The 20,053-nt window shown below is 35.3% G+C and overlaps 2 protein-coding genes across 3 annotated transcripts; one reads left to right on the top strand and one right to left on the bottom strand.

Annotated features, from left to right (window-relative positions):
* Nucleotides 1-1,720: 1,720 nt before the first annotated feature.
* LOC130050128 (uncharacterized) lies at nucleotides 1,721-11,640 on the top strand. Of its 2 annotated transcripts, XM_056149125.1 has the most exons (4): nucleotides 1,721-3,618; nucleotides 6,240-6,336; nucleotides 6,982-7,052; nucleotides 11,350-11,482. In XM_056149125.1, exons 1-4 carry the CDS (start codon nucleotides 3,402-3,404, stop codon nucleotides 11,376-11,378), a joined length of 414 nt encoding a protein of 137 aa, XP_056005100.1. In that variant the 5' UTR covers nucleotides 1,721-3,401; the 3' UTR covers nucleotides 11,379-11,482. The 2 variants fall into 2 exon arrangements, with proteins under 2 accessions (XP_056005100.1, XP_056005099.1); XM_056149124.1 differs by lacking the exon at nucleotides 6,982-7,052 and having other exon boundaries at nucleotides 11,350-11,640.
* A 1,237-nt stretch (nucleotides 11,641-12,877) lies between these two features.
* On the bottom strand, nucleotides 12,878-19,106 carry LOC125658755 (uncharacterized). Its single transcript, XM_048890150.2, has 3 exons — nucleotides 18,934-19,106; nucleotides 14,270-14,459; nucleotides 12,878-13,442 (listed from the first exon to the last, which is right to left on the bottom strand). The coding sequence occupies exons 2-3, from the start codon at nucleotides 14,446-14,448 to the stop codon at nucleotides 12,956-12,958; spliced, it is 666 nt and encodes a 221-aa protein (XP_048746107.2). The 5' UTR covers nucleotides 14,449-14,459; nucleotides 18,934-19,106; the 3' UTR covers nucleotides 12,878-12,955.
* Nucleotides 19,107-20,053: the final 947 nt, after the last annotated feature.

A 20,053-nucleotide genomic window follows, 5' to 3' on the forward strand; every position in this document is an offset into this window, starting at 1 on the left:
ATAATAAATTATGTTAACCATTTACATTGACTTGGAAAATTATATGTATACCTTGTAAAGAACCCAGTCAACACGTTAAAATTGTTCAATGTCATTTGTTTGGTAACATTAGAATTGTTAGATATGTCATTTGTTTGGTAACATTAGAATTGTTTGATGTCATTTGTTTGGTAACATTAGAATTGTTTGATGTCATTTGTTTGATAACATTAGAATTGTTCGATGTGATTTGTTTGATAATATTAGAATTGTTTGATGTCATTTGTTTGGTAACCTTTGACAAATGAAGTGTTGAATTCCAAACTTTGTTGTTAATTTTGGAGTACCTGTAAAGTGCGAATCGACACGAAATCTACCGAAACGAAACGAAACGGATTGTATAATCGAACTCTTTTAATCATAATAATTGAAAATGGTATCTTAGGCCCCTGTAAAAATTACCACATATGATTAGATTCGCCTCCCCTTTGATGTAGGCTTTCGGCTTGACTGATACAAAGTTTTAAAAGTTGGAAGGGGGTGAGTAAGCACAAAGTACATATCCGAAGTTGATTAAATACTATGTGCAATTAGTTTCGGATCCATAAATTTCAGAACGGAGGGTTACAGTCTCAGAGGTCTGGGGAAACACGCTAAACGAGGGGTGGGGTCGCCGGCGTTGGATCCGTTTTTGAGTATAGATACATTGTTTGAAGAAGCTGGTGTCTGAGAAAGTTGAAAGCAGGAAGAGCTCTTAACCTCTTATTTTATCTCTAACTACTGAGGTGCTTGTCCTTTCAATAATGGAAAAAAAATAAGTATACCATATTATATGAATGCAATTCGGTATGATATATATACATGTATTATTAAAACTTATTATTGGTATGTAGTGAGTCTAAAGATAACTCTATAAATTTGGGTTGTCGCTCAGACGGGGAAGGGAATTGAAAACGGGACGGAAAACGGAATTTTTTTTAATGCAATAATATCAGGAGGAGGTCATCATTTTGTACAATCAAAAGGCTTATGAACAAGGGGAGCAGAACTTACAAAGAGAACGGGAAGACATACTCAGAATTCACCGTTTGATATACTATATACAAATACACAATACCCACATGTACATGTATATACATAGATTTGTCTTTAGAGCAAAAAAAATAAATACTGAAACATGTATTTATGCCCAAAGGCGGATCCAACGCCGGCGACCCCACCCCTAGTTTAGTGTGTTTCCCCAGATCTCTGACCCGTGAGACTGTAACCCTCCGTTCTGAAATGTATGGATACGAAACTAATTGCACATGGTATTTAATCAACTTCGGATATAAACTTTGTGCGAGAGCACAGGGGTTTGTCTTCCGGATTGTGGAAAAAAAAAAAAAGAATATGAATCCTCTTGAAAACCCCCCTTTGAAGGCGTTTTGATAACGTTTCTGCAATTTATACATGTACATCGTATAAATTACAACCCCTGCAAGTAGTATCATTTCAACACAAGGGACAAAGTCGCCATCTTGGAAAAAATACTCCCACTCAGTTCAACACCCGTTTCTGAACTCCAAACTAACAATTTATTGGATTATTTATTTATTGGAAAATTCGCTACAGTGATGATTTTCCTAAATGATGATGTGGCTGCCACCGGTTGATATTGGCTATATTTTTAAACACAAACTTATAACATATCTTTAAAAAAACCCACCTAGTTTTAATATTATTTTATGCCTTTTTCTATTTATTTATTGTTCTTTGTTTTTATTGTTTTACATATAAAGCGCTTTAGGGTAATTGTCTTAATTAGATATGCGTTCCATCAAAGAAAGCACACACGATCTCTATGGAACGTCAAATTAACATAAACTCAAATAATTGAAGATATCTTCAATTATTTGAAGATATCATCAATTCAATTATTGCTCTCTTTAATTGAATTAATGCGCGCATTAAATCAATTATTGCTCTCATCAAATGAATTAATGCGCGCTTCAATTCAATTATTGCTCTCATCAATTGAATTAATGCGCGCACCAATTCAATTATGGCTCTCATCAATTGATTTAATGCGCGAATTATATCAATTATTGCTCTCTTCAATTGAATTGTAGCGCGCATCAATATTCAATTGTTAATATCATTAATTCATTTGAAGAGATCATTAATTCAATTAAAGCGCGCATCAATTCAGCAGAAGAATTAATGCTATCATCCATTCAACTAATGCGCGCAATAATTCAGAATTGAAGATATTATTAATTATTTGAAAAAATCTTTAATTAAATTGTTGCGCGCATGAAATGTATTGATGATATCTTGAAATAATTGAAGATATCTTCAATTATTTGAGTTTATGTTAATTTGGCGCTCCATAGATCTCAACTATTTTGAGAGCCATCTCGTCAAATCGGTCTGAAAAGAACGTTTAAATTACACCCCCTGCAAGTAGTATATCATGGCATCTTTATCAAATCGTCTTCAAAGTTGTTTTTTTTCTAGAGGATTCATATTTTTAATTTTCTTTTTAATTTTTTTCCCACAATCCGGAAGACAGGGGCCTGTGTGCCATATATTGAGCGTCATGAAGGTTAAAGGGTGCATAGGCTGTTCCGTTTAACGTAACGAATGAGTCAACCATGATTTAGTACTTAATCTAGTTTATAATTTCAGAAAATACATAAAAATATAAATAATAAAATGTCGTTCTTTGTTGTTTCATCGGAGAATGAAGGTAGCAATCATTGCACAGGAATTATGATTTTTTTTCTGCAATGATTGCTACTTTTATCACTTGATGAAACAACAAAGAAAGGATTTTATTGTTTAAATCACGCCTTTATAATTGATATACACATGTATTAAGAAGACCGCCGCTCCTCTTTACAAATCTACATCTCGGGGATAAACAAGGAAGCAAATATTCGCATCACTACAATGGTGGTCGAAGTCACGTGATTCTTCCCTTGAACTTATTATCGGTGATATAAGCAATCAAAAGTCTAAGTACCATAACCAGTAATAAAATTAAGTGACCAGTTTAATGGTTTATTGTACTTAATATTATCATGCCCGCCGGTCTAGTATACCCGCCTCCATCATCTGCTTACTCTGATCTGATATTGTCCAGTCCACAGTATTACTATGTCCAAAAGGCTCGATTATTTATCATTTCTGATTTCGCAAAAATATTGATTCTACATTTCTCAAAAAATTAACTCGAATATCGAGGGTGCTCTTTTCAGTGACTTGGATCATATCAAAATACGCATGAACCTCCACCCCACCCCAAAGAAATAAAAACCACACACACAGAAAACCCCCACAAATCAAACCTAGGGTACGTTACTTAGTGACGTGTAAGATATCATTTTTCAAAAAGATAGAAATTGTACTTTTGATCCATTTCTTTCAACTCCTGATAGATGTATGTAATTTTCCTGTACATGATATTAGATACACTTTCAAGAGAAGAGCTTCTTTCCGAGTGGCCATTGTGTAGCGTGTACTTGCTCAGCGACATTATTTTTATCTACTCAGAGAGTGACAGTTTATCTCACGCGGACTACAGCGGCAAAATGTCCACGGTCAATGTCTTCCTCTGCTGTCTGGTCGTGATTGTTGGTGGAAGTCTCGGTGATGGTATTTATTTACATTTTGATATCGATTGGATTTAAATCTATTTATAATATATATACTTTCATATGTACATGTCTTTAATTACTGATGAGCATTTTCGATTTTGACGATGAATGTTAGTCATGTCTGCCTCCGACAAGGGGTATGTGATTTTAGACTGTCTCTCTCTCTCTCTCTCTGTATTAGATACCGGCTGGAAAATAACAAGGTTCACTGGTTTCATTTAAGAATCCCACAATATCAAGACTGGATTCATTTTCCACCCGATATCAATGATGCCCACCTACTAGCTTTGGCTGGTGGGTTCACCCTTCATTTCTATCGGTAGACCACTGGACTGTCGTGCCAGTGTTATTGGGTTCGATCCTTAGCAAAGACTTAACTTTGTTACATATTTTTTTTTTATATGTTTAATATCATATATTTACATTCACCGAAACTTTTCTTAATCAATGCATTTCTTTTGAAATTTATTAACGTTGCTTTCATCTTCGATAATCAATACATGTTTATTGCAAACTAGTTCTATCCGTTTTTTTGTACCACCTGTCCGTGTAATCATTTTAAAAACAATAACATGTTGTCTTTTTTATCGGGTGATGAAGGTAGCTAGCATTGTAGAATTAAAAAAATAATCATAAAACGCGAAATATAGGCATTTTTTCTCCAATGATTGTTACCTTCATTACCCGATGAAACAATAAAGAAAGACATGCTCTTATTGTTTATATCTATATTATATATATATATATATATATATATATATATATATATATATATATATATATAAACGAGATTTAAGTACTGAAATACCATATCGCTGACCATTTAGTTACTTTAAACGGAACAGCCAATTCATCCTTTGACTTATTGGTAATGATTATGCGGACAAGTGGTATCAAAATCCCGGATCGAACTAGTTTGCAACAAACAAACATTCATCGTCTATGATGAAAGGTGAATATAACGAACAGTGACCAATCTCATAACTCCTATAAGCAATACAAAATAGATAGTTGGGCAAACACGGACCCCTGGACACACCAGAGGTGGGATCAGGTACCTAGGTGGAGTTAGCATCCCCTGTTGACCGGTCACACCGGCCATGAGCCCTATATCCTGATCAGGTAAACGGAGTTATCCGTAGTCAAAATCAGTGTGCCAAGAACGGCCGAACAATCGGCATGAAACACGTCAGACAGCATTTGATCCAATGATAGGTTGTATTGACGAAGTAGATCGTTATAACGACCATAGAATTTGCGAAATGCTGACTTCAATCGAGACTGTAATATGAAAGCATCGTTCAATTTCAAAAGAAATATAGGGCGAATTTATTGATCTTCTCGGATATAAATAGGACCTCACAAGTAGGCTTCACTGTACTGTATATGTGGGGTACTTAATAAATATTAGCAAACCGTTTTTATTCCATTATGGAGGAATAATACTGCTGGTTAGTGGCTGCTAGCTTCAGTCTAGTAATAATACATCGTCATAATGGCTTACTTCAATTCCTTTCGAAACTTGAATGAAAATGTAAATATCACCAAAGCATGTAAATAACTGCTGATCTGTAGGCCGTTCGTTGGAGTCGAGCAGGTTTTCCCTCCCAGACTACCTTCTATTAAAACGGCACTTTCAAAAATTAAATTAGATAAATTTGAAACTTCTCATTTCAAAAATATTATTGTACATATCCTCCACTTTTCATCCATCAGATTTATTTGGTGTGTTATTCCTCCTTAATATAAAATACGTGACTAAGCGGTAGATCGCCATGGGTGCGTATTTCCTCTTTGTTCTGATCTGTAACAATGGATTATATGGTTTGTTGGACAAGCCTCGTTTCACTACTGGTACTTAGTGATTTGTATACTACATGTAATTTGATTTGCCAGTAAGTTGTACTTAACCATTCATTTTCAAGAAAGAAAGAACATGTATTTTACTGTCTAATTTAATTAGTCAATGGTGCATTCAATTCAATTTCCCTACTTACTTAAACAATTTCAAAGAATGTATTCAGTATAGCACGCTGAAAAGAATTGTAATTTTGCACGGTTTTCTGGTATTCCAAGAATCAAAATTTACCATATTTAAAAACATGTTGGTGAAGTACCACAAATTTAGACCTATGTTTAGCGTTCAAGGCCGTAGCAGTGACGGTTCTTTATCGTGCCAATGTCTGCCGCGACATTAGATCACCATTTTTAAGGTCATATCCGAAAGACCCATGATTCATCCTGTGATCCGAAAGTGATTTCTCCTGTGTCTATTTATCTATGGGATGGGATGACAATTCACTAATTATTGTCTATTTCTTAACGTTTTTATTGATTAGTAACAAATTTCGAACTAATTTATTTTCTCCGTTTTCATTGGTCTGTAGAAAAATAATTTGATAGTCGGTTAAAAAGCTCTACAGAGCTTGTGTTGACTTGTTGATTGTATTATATAGTACCAACTTTAAATAAAATTTACTTACATTTGACGTGTAGCGATTGGTCTGTACATTCTTTTTCCGTGTTTTGATTGGTCGGTAACCTAATTCTAAATCATGCTTTGATAGGTCTGCTGTGTTATTTGATCTGTATATTGATTATCCATGCTGTACTTTCTAGGTGACTGTCCGATTGGATACAGTGCTTGCTCAGACACGATATGGTGCTGTCCCTCCGGATATATTTGTACAGGAACTGCAACTTGTATCTCAGTAGGGTAAGCCTTCAATAACCAAAAACAAAACGCGCGCGTTTTCAACATACTATATACAGCGTTCAGATGAAATCCTTCCGTCACACCAATATCTTTCAGCGAATGCAATTTATTTTGACGGGTACCCTTCGCCCCCCGGCACCCCCAATTTTTTTTTTTTTTTTTTTTTTTTTTTTTTTTTTACAAAACACACACCAAAAAAACTGTAACGGACGACACTGTTCTCTTTGAACAATATTTTGTACACAGCCAATCCAGTCATTGAAATCGTTACTTTTGACAAAACACAGACGGTGAACAATCTTGTACTCCCTCCCACTTTATAATGAGGTTGCACACGGGAATCGACTCTCTCACCCCAATCCCCTCTCTCGTTGACGGTACCCAGCGTTACAATTACATATGCAATATCATTCTTTGCTTTACATCTCATCTATAATCAAAGTCATCGTCAGCGAACTAGCTCACTACATATGCCATTCATCAATGAAGTTGTGTATATATTTTTTTGTCATCGATATAGTCGCATTGATTGATATCCTCTTGTTACAGGGTGATAATTGATTGATACCCTCTTGTTACAGGGTGATAATTGATTGATACCCTCTTGTTACAGGGTGATAATTGATTGATACCCTCTTGTTACAGGGTGATAATTGGTCCCATCGTCGCTGTGGTTATCATCGGCATTCTCATCGCTCTGTGGTGCTACAGACGACGTAAGTAACAATTCATCATGAACATTTTTATCGCTCCGAGTAATAGCAAGACTAGTTCTATGGTTAAAATAAACTTTACTTAGACCATATTTTGAACTTGCTACTCCAAATCTTTTCTTTAATAGGGGAAAATTGAGAAAATCATTTTCTTTCTTTGATGGCCCGCTACCCCTATTTTTTTTTTTTATGTCAGTATGCACCTAATTATGTGGCGACGTGTAACCGAGCGGATTTACTAAAATTATTCAAATACAATAGATAATACACTACAGTAAAACTATTTTCCACAATTTAAACTGAGCCAACTGCTCAAAAAATGATTTGTTCTAATTCGTGGGATAAGCCCAGGTAACTTCTGAGAACCGTTAAAGAGACAAAAGTATATAATAAAACAATCAAATACAACTTTGAGACGGAGCAATGATTCTTAGCTAATAAAAAACTCTAAATGGGATGGAAAAACTTGATTCAGATGCTGGCTCACTTAACTAAGTATGTATCTTTTATTATAAAGATTGTCCTTAATATTATTAGGGAGATAGGGAAGGAAAAGCTTGTTCAGCCACTTCTAATTCCTACGGAAGCCGATAGGTGCCAGGGTATAGAATTAATATTTATTTAACTGGCGGCCGCCACTTAATTTGTGTGGCAGCCGCCACTTATTATCTGGCGGCCGCCACATAAATTAACTGGCGGCCTCCTCTTAATTTATATATGGCGGCTGCCAATTGTGCAAAAACAATGTAATTCGTATCGCTGAGTGATTATTTTGGAAAGATTTAGAATAGTACGCAAACTCGCAGCACCGTTTTTCAAAGTGTATGGACAGTCGTCGGAGAATTGTCTTCTACTATTGTTGACAAGCAGAAAAGGAACCTAAATTGTCTATTTTGTCCAAACTTCGCACTCCTAAATTGGAGGGAGGGGGCTCTGTTCATCCTTCAATTGATCAGTTAATTTAATATTACATTTTTACCATTCATTACTACCACCAAAAGAGTGGGGTGGGGGCCAATCCGCCTATTAATCTTATTTCACATGTGAAAATAATTTAGTTTGCATGTGAAAATAACAGAAATTGAACGTTATCAAAAAATGGAGGGTCAGTCCCGTTGTTCTACGTATTTAACAGTACAATCGAAAATCAATAATTTAATGCTCTTAATTGTGTGTGTGTGTATATATATATATACATTGTATATACATATTACTAAGCATTGGGGAGGGATTGCACCCCTTTCATTCTGAGAGAGACATAGAGAAAGAGAGGAGTTGAATAACTGGTGACAGCCATATAAATGATTTAAATTGAGTGGCGGCCGCCATATAATTAACCACAGGAGTCGGCAATTTTATCAATAAAGTAGAAATATATGAGAAATGGGCATAACTACTACCACTGAGCTTCGCGAGCGTAGCGACAGGAATGCAACGCGATTTCGGCAAAATCTGCTCCGGTGCTATGTTGCATGAAAAAGACAGCAGTACCCGGTATAAATAACATCAGTCGATGTGTCCCACCTGATATCTGGATCGGTCACCCTTTTAATTGCCGTCAATTACTCTAAAACCCAAAATAAACATACTTTCGAAAATATTCACTAGCCATAAGTTTTTATGAATTTGCAAGTGTTTATGAGTTCTGTTTTGAAAATAGACAGAAATGTGTTCCTACAAAGTATTTAGTACTCAAATCTCTCCACACACACGAACCACGACATCTACTAAGCATATACATACATTCTATAGTTGTTGCAAACGAAACATCACATCTTAACGTGTCCAATATGAATAGAATCCGTGTCTTTAAGGAGTGACACAACATAGAAATTTGATGTGGGTGAAAAGTGGAGGATATGCACAACAATATTTTGAAATTGAAAACTTTCAAATAATTATTCAGATTTAGTAAAAATAAATTAGTTTAGTAGAAAGCAATCTGAAAAAATCTAAAACCACTGCTGGACTCGAACCCGTGATCAACTGACAGTCAACTGGCTGAGCTACCCAATCAAATCTAAAAGGAATATACAAATATTGTTGATATTTTTTTTTTAAACAAAGCCAGCCATTATGATGTAGAATACCTTCTTGAAGCCCCATCCAAACTGAAAACTTGCACAATGCTTCAGCAAATTTTGTCTGCTTACATAACCCTAAGCCTGACAAAATTCCAAGTTTTAAAACAAGAGGCCCATGGGCCACATCGCTCACCTGAGTTCCACATATCTAAAGATTTTTCCTATATATTCGCATGTAAGATTTTGATCACTATTGTGGCCCAAACCTACTTCCAGGGAACATTATTTTTACAAACTTGAATCTGCACATGTCAGGAATCCTTTGTGCAAATGTAAACTTTTTTGGCTTAATGGTTCTTAAGGAGAAAAATTTTAAATATTTTTTTTCTATTTATTAGTTATGTAAAACTTTGACCCCCTATTGTGGCCCCAGGGGTCATGAGTTTAACAAACTTGAATCTGCACTATGTCAGAAGCTTTCATGTTAATCTCAGGTTTTCTAGCTCAGTGGTTTATGAGAAGATTTTTAAAGATTTTTCCCTATATATTTGTAAGTAAAAGTTTGATCCCCTATTGTCACCTAAATTTACCCCCGGGTGCCATCAGTTTAACAACCTTGAATCTGCACTATGTCAGAAAGATTTCATGTAAATATAAGCTTTTCTGGCTTAGTGGTTTTTGAGAAGATTTTCCCTATATATTTGTATTTAAAATTTTGATCCCCTATTGTGGCCAAATCCTACCCATGAAATAATGATTTGAACAAACTTGAATCTGCACTATGTCAGGAAGCTTTTATGTAAATATTTGTATTCAAAACTTTGATCCCATATTGTGGCCCCATCCTACTCCCATGGGACATGATTTTAACAAAGTTGAATCTGCACTATGTCAAGAAGCTTTCATGTAAATCTAAGCTTTTCTGGCTTAGGATTTTAAAAGATTTTTCCTATATATTTGTATGTAAAAACTTTCATCCCCTATCGTGGGCCCATCCTACCCCCGGGGCCATGATTTTAACAAACTTGAATCTGCACTATGTAAGAAAGCTCTCATGTAAATTTCAGCTCTTCCGGCCAAGTGGTTCTTGAGAAGATTTTTAAATGACCCCACCCCATTTTTGTGATTATTTCCCCCTTGAAGGGGACATGGCCCTTCATTGGAACAAATGTGAAAGCCCTTCAACCAAGAATGCTTTTAGCAAAGTTTGGTTGTAATTGGCTGAGTGGTTTTGGAGAAGGAATCGAAAATGTAAAAAGTTTACAGACAGATGACGGACAACAGGCGATCAGAAAAAGCTTACTTGAGCTGAAAGCTCAGGTGAACTAAAAGTCAATACTTTTGGTAAATTTCAAAACTATGCCTTTTGAACCAATTGTAGCTACATGTAGCTCATACTTAGACGGTAGTGCATTCACACCCTTATCATTCAATACTACTACACAGACGGATCCAGGAATTTGTGAAGGGGTGTGTGTGGGGTTCTAGCACTTTTAATCTTTTCAGTAATTTTCGCAATCTCACCCCACCTCATTTACACCTTTTTGCTTGTGTTCATAACATCTTAGGGGGATCGTAAGACAGCTTTTATACACGAAAATGCTTTGATTATTTATTTCTTGTTCCCACCCCCACCCACCAACGTTCTAGTCATTGTTGTCGCCATACTCAAACCTGATTTTAAATACTAAAAAAGCTGATATAAAAGATATTCCCAAATGGTCGGGGTCGCTTAGGCCCCCATTTCTGCAGTAAATGGTGCAAAATCCAGAATTCTGAACATTTCCTGGCACTTCTTTTTCACTTTTATATTGTCTGCTTCTTAAACAAAACTTTTATGTTACATATACTTTTTAAGAATTCTTAGTCATACATATATATACTTGTATCCGACAAAATAACGTAAATATATCTATTTCATCTTATTTATCCTAGAATTAAATGATACACTACAGTAGTGTTAAAAATTTGAATGATGCGATTACATGTAAGTATCCACCCTACATATCATTTTGACTCAAAGTCTCGTTAAAATAGATAACTTCAATTTTTTGGTCCGTAAAAATGGGGGGGGGGGGGGGGGGGGGTTGGGTTCCGGATCCCCCACCCCCTCTGGATCCGCCTTTGCTGCAGAAGAGATGATACAGAATTCATCACCCTGATAAACAAATTGAGACATAGGTAATTTTAAAGTTATATGCAAAGGAAACAGAGGAGTAAGGTTGGCGTTAGTAGCTTGAATGGCAAATTAAATTTAATCCATTTTTTATTTGCAGGGACGAGGACAACTTACAACCAGATATGACCAGCAATGTTGATGACTATATGATGTTGATCTTGTATCTCAAATTGTGTAGAATAGCCCAAGATCTCAGTTTACTCCATCTGAATAAAATGTATTGTCATTATTCTCTTCGTATATTTTGTTGTACGAGAAGATATTTCTGTACAGAAGATCAATTAGGACATATCAAAAATATTTATTGAATTCCAGAATTAGTCATTACAAATTTAATTTATTTCAAACTTTGAAATTCGTTTTAACGGATTAAATTTGTTTTAACAGATTTGTTGAAATTTTCTATACATGTAACATTTTAAAATTTCTGAGGTATCCCTTAACCTGAAAACAAAGCTTTAAAACTGCTATGTTTATATGATTTTCTATTATTTGATAAAACAACACCAAGTACATCAGTCATTAACGCATGGAATGCACCAATAAGATGTTTTCAAAGGATTTCAATATCTGGGTAATATTTTTCATAGATATTTTAGTAAATATTTGCTACAAGGCAAAAATAAAGTTGGTTTCATAGGAAAATTTGGTGGTAAGATATGGGTTTTTATTAATGTTCAAACATTTACAAATAGTTTTAGAAAATCCTGTATCACAATTATTTTGTGCATTCTATGTCCTGGATATGTAGGTAGGGTCACTGTATGCATCATATGACTCACTGGTACAACCTCAAAAGCTCACGGTTGGCTGAAACTACATGTACATAATGCTAATCTATGTTTGTATACTCAGAAGTCACAAGCTGTGCAATTCCAAACTGAGGATTCAGTGATCTATTTTTGGATATAACACACCTCCCTTCGCCCTCCTTTTCCGCCAAGATGCATCCGCTAAGTTTAATGGTCCTCGGCTTCACAATGCTGAAGATATGATCCAGACATGGTTAACTGAACATGTATTGCCATAAACATTTTTTTTTTTAAAAAGAGGCTACAATGACCTACTTTTAAATGGCGGCACATCTTTTCCCCTAAAATGTGTTAACTGACCAAGTTCAATGGTCCTAAATCATACAGTATGCAAGATATCACCTGCACATAATTAAACGAAAAGACAGATGGGAGAGCCCATACCAACACAATCCATGCATTTGTGACACTTCAACAATAGCTGAATATAAGAGAACAATTTTTGAAGGGGATATAAGAAACATACAAAACTAACAAATAGGTATGGGAAAACAGAAGTTTCTATATCCTTCAACAAACCAAGGGAAATTTTTTACTCTCAGTCAGGTGAGCAGATATTTTTTTTTTATCAATCTCATCAACATCATCATACATTTTGATTATCCAGGTCAAATCCATCCTTTTGCAAGGGTGAGGCCTGGCTGTCCTGTCGAGGTTGAAGTTTGTTTTTCCATAATTGGCAATATAGCGGACGTAGACTCTATGTCTCGTTTTACTATCTCATCCCAAGTCAGCTTTGGTTTACCTGGAGCTCAATATCCAGTGACATTCAATTCATCTGGACACATGAATTCTTGTCACAGAATACAAACAAAAATTTAGAATTTTATTATTTTCCCCTGTAAATAAACAGCAATTGAAAATTTCAGTTTAAAACTACTCTATCACACATCAACTTTCGCCAAATACTTCACTGGCAAACATGTCAAACTGCTCAGAGGTGAGATACGGTACCAAGGCTCCCAACAAAACCTGGGCAGCTAAACAGCCAGAAAACAGTCGGCTAAAGCTCTTATTCTTCAGTAAAGTTTTGTAAAACCATCCTAAGTTACCCTCCTGGGCATATGGCTTGATCTCTGTAGTAAACACTTTATAACTGGACAAAAAGCATGGATAGACCACCCCAAAGAATGTCTGAATGGCTACACTGCTAACTCCAAGCTGCAACCTGCGAGTGTTGGAGCCACTTATAATGCGGTCATGGACAGCTAAGGTCTGTAGAATGTATGTAGGGAGTACTGCACTAAGCGTCCCACCCATCATTATGCTGATGGGCATGACCTTGGACGAGAACACCTTCATCATTCCTCCAATCAGGTAGGAGGTGGTGACTGCCGACACACTGGAGGAGATTAAGGGGCCACTCATCAGCAGGAATCTGGAAGAGAGATCGTAGGGCTAGTAAGAAAGTCACAGTTACCGGGTATCATAATTAGGTCACACAGACTGCAAGCAATATGGATTGTAATAGTTAGCCTGGTTCCGGCCTACCCATAATGCTCCGCACAGAAGTACTGTGTGGAGCATTATGGGTAGTCCGGAACCTGGCTATGTAATAGTTCCCTGTATAAAATGTTACAAATTCTAAAAGTTGATCATTGCCCATGCGTTACTGTACTCTTTTCATCCACAATACTGTGTGCATTAAAATTTGGCAGATTGGATTCACTTTAAGTTCAAACTTTTTTTTGCGACGACTACCAAACAAATCTTAAGATACTTGGACCAAAAATTTTAACATCTAATGAAGCAGGTGCTTTTTTCTTTCTTTTTTCTTCAAGCTGTATTTTTTTAGTTTCCTTTCTTTGACACATAAACATTTTTGATGTAAAATTACCCAACTGAATATTCATTTTTGTACACTTATTATAATTCATTCACTATCATGAGTAAACAATGTTTCAAATACTTGTTTTTAAAAGTATGCAAAAAATAATTATCTTATCAAAAATGAACTTTTGATTTTAGAAAACACTTCTTGATTAAATTCTGAAAGAGAACATTTATTCTAATTATTCCCCTTCATTATAGTTGATTTGTGCAGATTTAAGCTTTCAGTCTAATTAGGTGGTGCATGAAAAAACTAATACAATGTCAGGGCCCCAACTTTCATAGTTGCCATACCAATTCATGTTCTGTGAATGACCTTTTTGAAATTGAGTACATGTACTTAAAAACTCTCACAATATCTGCCAACCGACTTACGTGTCCTGATATCGTGGGTGATCTGCTATTTTTTTTTGTATGACTGTCTTGACCTGTTCTGAGGTCATGAGAACGGCTCCCTCTGGTAGTCTACTGCCAGCCTTCCAACGTCGGACCCTGACGGGTGACCTTGAAGTCTGTGACTGGATGTGACCTTCGGATCTCTCATCTTCTGCCATTATTACATCAGCTGTGAAAATAATAGTCATTATTAAATACAGTTGAAATTCAATGTCTTGGACACTAATATCTTAAATACTATGGATATGTCGAAGTGATTCAAAGTCCAAACCACTTGTTCTTTACCCTCGATATCTCGAATCCTTGGATTTCTTGAAGATTTGTCTCGGTCACATCGAGTTCGAGATAAAGAGGTTTGACTGTGTGATAATTTTTGTTGTGTTTAGCAACTGAAACATAAACACTTTCTGGTCAACAATTTTACTATACACTGAACAACATTGCTTATTAGAGTTGGTGATTGTCATGTGTTGAGATGGTACTCTAACAAACATTGTACTCATTTTGAGAAGGTTGTTCACATTGTGTCCCTTCAATTTCTTAACTGATGTTACTCACAATGTGCAGAAAAACTTGGAACCTGAGAGTGTACATCAACATAAATATTGCATGATTAAAGCAATTGTAACAATCAAATTGATTATAAATTTTCAATTGAAATTAATGGGTCAAAAAGAACTTTGGGTTGGGTGACGATAAAAGCAGAATTTTAGAGCTATTTTGAATCGGAGTTTTGAATAAAAGCGAGTTTCATACCTTGTGTTTTTATTTGGGAGTGATATGGTATACACTCCTACTGTACAGTCAAAATTACCAGTTTTTGTGTCCTATAAGTTCACCCAGTTCTCATACATAGCCCTTACCCAAGTTATTCCAGTCAAAGAGTCAACTTGAAAATAGTTTCGTTCAGATCCATATAGGGCTGAAACCATTAACTGAAATATTGATACTGTTCAATATAAATGCTCGATTCATTGCCTCGATTTTTGATTTGATACGTTTATTACAAACAAGTTCAGTAAAATGCATCAGGCTTGACCTGTACTTTAATATTATCTAACATACCTGCATGAGAGACAATGTCAATATAGCTCTAGTCAAATAACGTTCAGATTTTTGTTTGCACGAGTCTGATGAAAAAGATAATGAACTTTATCGGTTTAAACTGCAGAGTACAAATCCAACTGGCATCTCACCATTTGGCAACATTTTGCTTTTTAAATTATGATTTTGAATGTTGGTAATTAATTTTTCTTCAATGTTATTATTGGTTTCTTCTGTACATTGTATCGTATTGAATCGCTGCATAAGCATTGCAATATGTATCGTATCATGAAGCAGTCTTCAAGAAAACTCAGCGGTCCGAAGACTGAGGCCAGTGAATTTTACGGGCGGGTCAGTGAAAATAAAAAATCAAGAAGTCCGATAGACTTGTAGACTTTTTGTAAGTCACATTAAATATAATGTTGGATTTAGATATTCTAAATGTCTTATTTGCATTAATTTACATCAAAATAAAAATAAAGCTATAAATAGACATCGTGGTTTGTTTACTTTTTAAAGTAAAGAACGATAACTATACTTTTATTGTCAGGGTAACTTGTACATTAGTCAAATGAATATTCAACTAACAACTTGTTGAAACAACAGAAACGGCCACTTTCTGTATTACACCGCACACCGGTAATTGCTGCTTTATTGCATTGTCCAATTAAAATGAACTTCGTTATTGCAATTATCTCTGATTTAATGAATTTTCTATAGTTCATAAAATTAATCAATCATTTACATTTGATGTTGGTAAATAAGACTACTTTCGAAGGTGCACTTGGGATGTTTTCATGTTAGTGAAAAATACGTGAATTTGTAATTCCTGTTTGCGGGTGAAGAGAGAGAGAGAAAAAACCGTGTGTGGTGTTGTTTTTCTGGTACTGACAGGAAGGATGTCTTGGGGTGAATATGAATAATAATCATATTTGATAATGGTTCACTCAGTAAATTAATTGTACAATTATACAATACATTCCATAATGTATGTGATAAACATGTACTTTGAAAATTTGGGGGGCCAGTTAATTTTACTGTGGGCCAGTAAATTCAGACAGTTCACTGGTCCTACTTGCCAGCAAGTTTCAAATATTTTCGTGAAGACTGGTGAAGGGGGCAAACTAAAGGGAGATGCAAACAAATAAGTCTAGCAAGTAGTGATGAAATGATTGTCACTGACATTCGATCGTTTTGGCTCGTCAATTCCAATTATTAATTCCATTTTTCATAATTGTCGCCCAAACACAACCCCATTAATTATAAACAAATCAACTACGTACATTTGTATATATCAATCAATGCATTTGAAAAGGAAGAAGGCTTCAAATATCATTATCATCATCATGGGTATTGAAATCAACTCCATAATCATGAAGTTGATAACTAATCCGAGATTCCTCTGACTTTTATCCCCGTTTTTAATTTAAGACATGTGCGGGGGAGAGTGAGAGCAGACTCCATAATGAACAGAGGGAATTCAGCGACACCAGCTAGTGTCGCTGCTTTGCCTACCGTTCAAAATTTTATTTCGCTGATCTAGATAGGATTCAGTTATTGGATGAGTATTCAGCAGGTTAATCATGACTACTTTGACGCTGATTGCAATTTTGTGTATTTCTGTGCTGACGTCATGCGCAAAGAACTCGAATGGCGAGGAGGCGACCAAAGTCAAAGTGATGCTTCATTTGTCAGTGTTAGAGCTTTTTCCACGGCAATAGCATCAATTTAGTCATGATTAACTTGTAGAATAATCATCCGATAGCTGAATTCTTGCGTATTGGATGGTAAATCCGCGAAATAAAGTTGTAAAAGGTAGGCAACGCAGCGACACAAGCTGGTGTGGCTGCATTCCCACTTTTCATTATAGAGTCCGTTCTGCAGCTATTCTGACTCTCTCCCGCACGTCACGATAGAAAAGCGGGGGTAAGAGTCGGAGGAATCTCGGATTAGTTGATAACTTTATATACAGTCGTTTGCCCAGTTCCGGATCATTGCCAGTTCCGAATCACTTTGTAATTATCATTAAAAAATATTTAATTAATGAAATGATTTTACTTAGAAAGGTAAATCACGTTGAAAATGATTACTGAGGGATACAAAACTATTGTAATTTTTATCCAACCCAGGTTTATTACTTGTCACACTTCTTTAATACATTAGGACTTCGACATCTTTGTCACTTACACGCTTGGGGAAAAAATCGCAGCTGGGGAAAAGTTGTCTGTAGCTAAAAAATAACCAAGTTTTCTGCACAAAAAATAAATGCATTTAATTGATATATCTTTCAGCTCATGCATCAATAAATATTTCTTCAGTGAATGCATTATTGTAGTTGAGATGCCTTACCAAAGAGACACCATCTGTTTGTCCAATTCCGGATCAGTCGTGTCAACTACTGTCATACGCGACTTGTTGAACTTAGTTTTAAACTTTTAGCAATATCTCAGTTCACATTAAATGCACTGTTTGATTTATAGAAGTAGTGTCATATATAATACGCACACATTTTTTTCATAAACACAATAAACTATTTTTTTTCCTGATTACCAAAATGGATACCCCCCCCCCCCCTGTAAATACATTACAATGAGAACATCAGGACAGTAAATATACTATGTATTGCATCTAGATTTACATCTTGAAATTGATATTTAAAAAGTATAGGCCTACTGTAGTCAATTCAATTTTAAGCATATTGATATGTATGACTGTATTTTTTCTTTCCAACTCCACAAGAAAATGCCGAAGGATTGTTATCCCGGGTATATATAATGTTAGATCATAACCACACTCAGAAAAAGATAATTATTTATAAATGTTGATTAAGAGAATTTTGAATGCCGCAGTTTTGGCTATGTTAATGCCTACATGTGAAGCTTTGAATATAATTGTTCAATAACATCAATAATGTAAAGATTAATTTAAACTAGTGTCTGATTTTATTTTATTTCTACAAAAACTAGGTATATATTAAGCAATATAAACATACTGATTTAAAGTTTCCAACCGATTGAAAGTCGGATCGGGTCAGTGAAAGTTTGAGTCGGCCTGCAGTTGTTTCAAACATCCCCGTGATTCGGAACTGGCAGTGTGATTCGGAACTGACCCATGAACACGGTTATAAAAAATGCAAAGGCCGGTGATATTTACCACGATTTCCAAATAATTTTTGTTATTTTTCATTTTAATAACTTCTCACAAGGCGATTAAAACCTACAGTATCTTCGTGGATTATACCGCTAACAATCGTTAATGAAAATGTGACCCAGAACTAGGCAAACGACTGTATATCCCTATCCATGGAAACCAAAGTCGGACGTCTGAAAACTTTTAGGTTTCTTTAAACTAAAGCCAATCTGGATGTCATGGCATGGCTAGAAAAGCCAAACATAATCAACATTTATTAACTACGCGTAAATACCGATTATATCAATCATTGATCGATGTAGTTTTTCCGATTTTGACCGATTATCGATTAAGAAATTTTTCCGATTATTCAACATTACTAGCAAGTGAGAAAAGTCATTTGGAGGTAAAACCCGAGGAAATTCGAATTAAACGTCTTTCAATCAAACAGGAAGAGAAGTCTTACAAACCTGTTAACAATTTCAACTATCATTGTGATCAACCCTACAGCAAATTCATGAAAATTGTAACACAACTGTGGACGTTAAACTAAAGTAAATTATTTCACAAAATTCGTTAGCCTAAGGCTCTGTGCATGGTCTCCGCATGACATCAAAGAGCCCGAACCCGATCAAAATACTGATCGTTGGGCTACATCGCTAACCTGATCGAGTCACAACTTGGGAACATTTGCATATGGTTTGGTGTGGCCTTGCTAAATCTAATCAAAAGTAGCTGTTTTAATTTACCTGCTACCGATTCCCCCCCCTCCTCCCATATAAAGCGCAGATTCCTATTGTGGCCCCACCCTCCCCAAGCCTCCCTGAATCTAACGCAATTTCCGAGTTGCCCAACAAATACTTATCGCTGCCTTGATATATTGCCTAAAGGTCGATTATCAGACATCATGCAACCACCCAAACTGCAGGGACACACAATAATAGTAAGTTTATTAGTATTTGATAATAAAATAGCTCAAAAATCGACAATCATCGTTTTTCTTTTATTTAAAATATCACTCATGCAGAAGAGGAAGTAAAAAATAGTTTCATATTTAATTTAATGGCCTAATTCAATCAAATCTTATTCTTGATACGGTCAGTTTAATGTATACCAACGTCTGATATAAACAAAATTTACACTTTCATTATATACTTTTATCTTTTTCTTTTTTTCTTTCAGGTTCATACAACATTTATTCACATTATGACAGTCAGGGTTTTAACATCATGCCCCTACAAACCCACCTGACTAGGGGGTACAGGGTATTTTATCTACCATTTACTCACACATCCACTCTAATAGGCATTCATTCAAAGATAGGAAAAAAGGAAGAGGATTAGAAAGGAATGAAATTACTCTGGCTTATCATATGTACACTATACAAAATAATATTAATCTAATAGGTTGTCACAAACTAAAGGTTTTAAATGTATAACAAATGTACTGTTATGACATTGATAATAACTTCCGATGATATACATAGGCTAATTAATATATACAATTACATATTATATATTCTGGATGATCTAAAATCTATAAATCTTTTAATTTATGAAATGTATTCCATTTCTTCTCAAAAACATCTAC

The sequence above is a fragment of the Ostrea edulis genome, chromosome 9 (genome assembly GCF_947568905.1).
Source record: "Ostrea edulis chromosome 9, xbOstEdul1.1, whole genome shotgun sequence".
Lineage (NCBI taxonomy): Eukaryota > Metazoa > Mollusca > Bivalvia > Ostreida > Ostreidae > Ostrea > Ostrea edulis.

Coding starts and splice junctions, on each gene's coding strand:
- LOC130050128 (XM_056149124.1), top strand. CDS start 3,402: ATGTATGTAATTTTCCTGTACATGATATTAGATACACTTTCAAGAGAA. Junction 3,619..6,239: donor TGGTGGAAGTCTCGGTGATG/GTATTTATTTAC, acceptor TGTACTTTCTAG/GTGACTGTCCGATTGGATAC. Junction 6,337..11,349: donor GCAACTTGTATCTCAGTAGG/GTAAGCCTTCAA, acceptor TTTTATTTGCAG/GGACGAGGACAACTTACAAC.
- LOC125658755 (XM_048890150.2), bottom strand. CDS start 14,448: ATGGCAGAAGATGAGAGATCCGAAGGTCACATCCAGTCACAGACTTCA. Junction 13,443..14,269: donor CACCCACGATATCAGGACAC/GTAAGTCGGTTG, acceptor TCTCTCTTCCAG/ATTCCTGCTGATGAGTGGCC.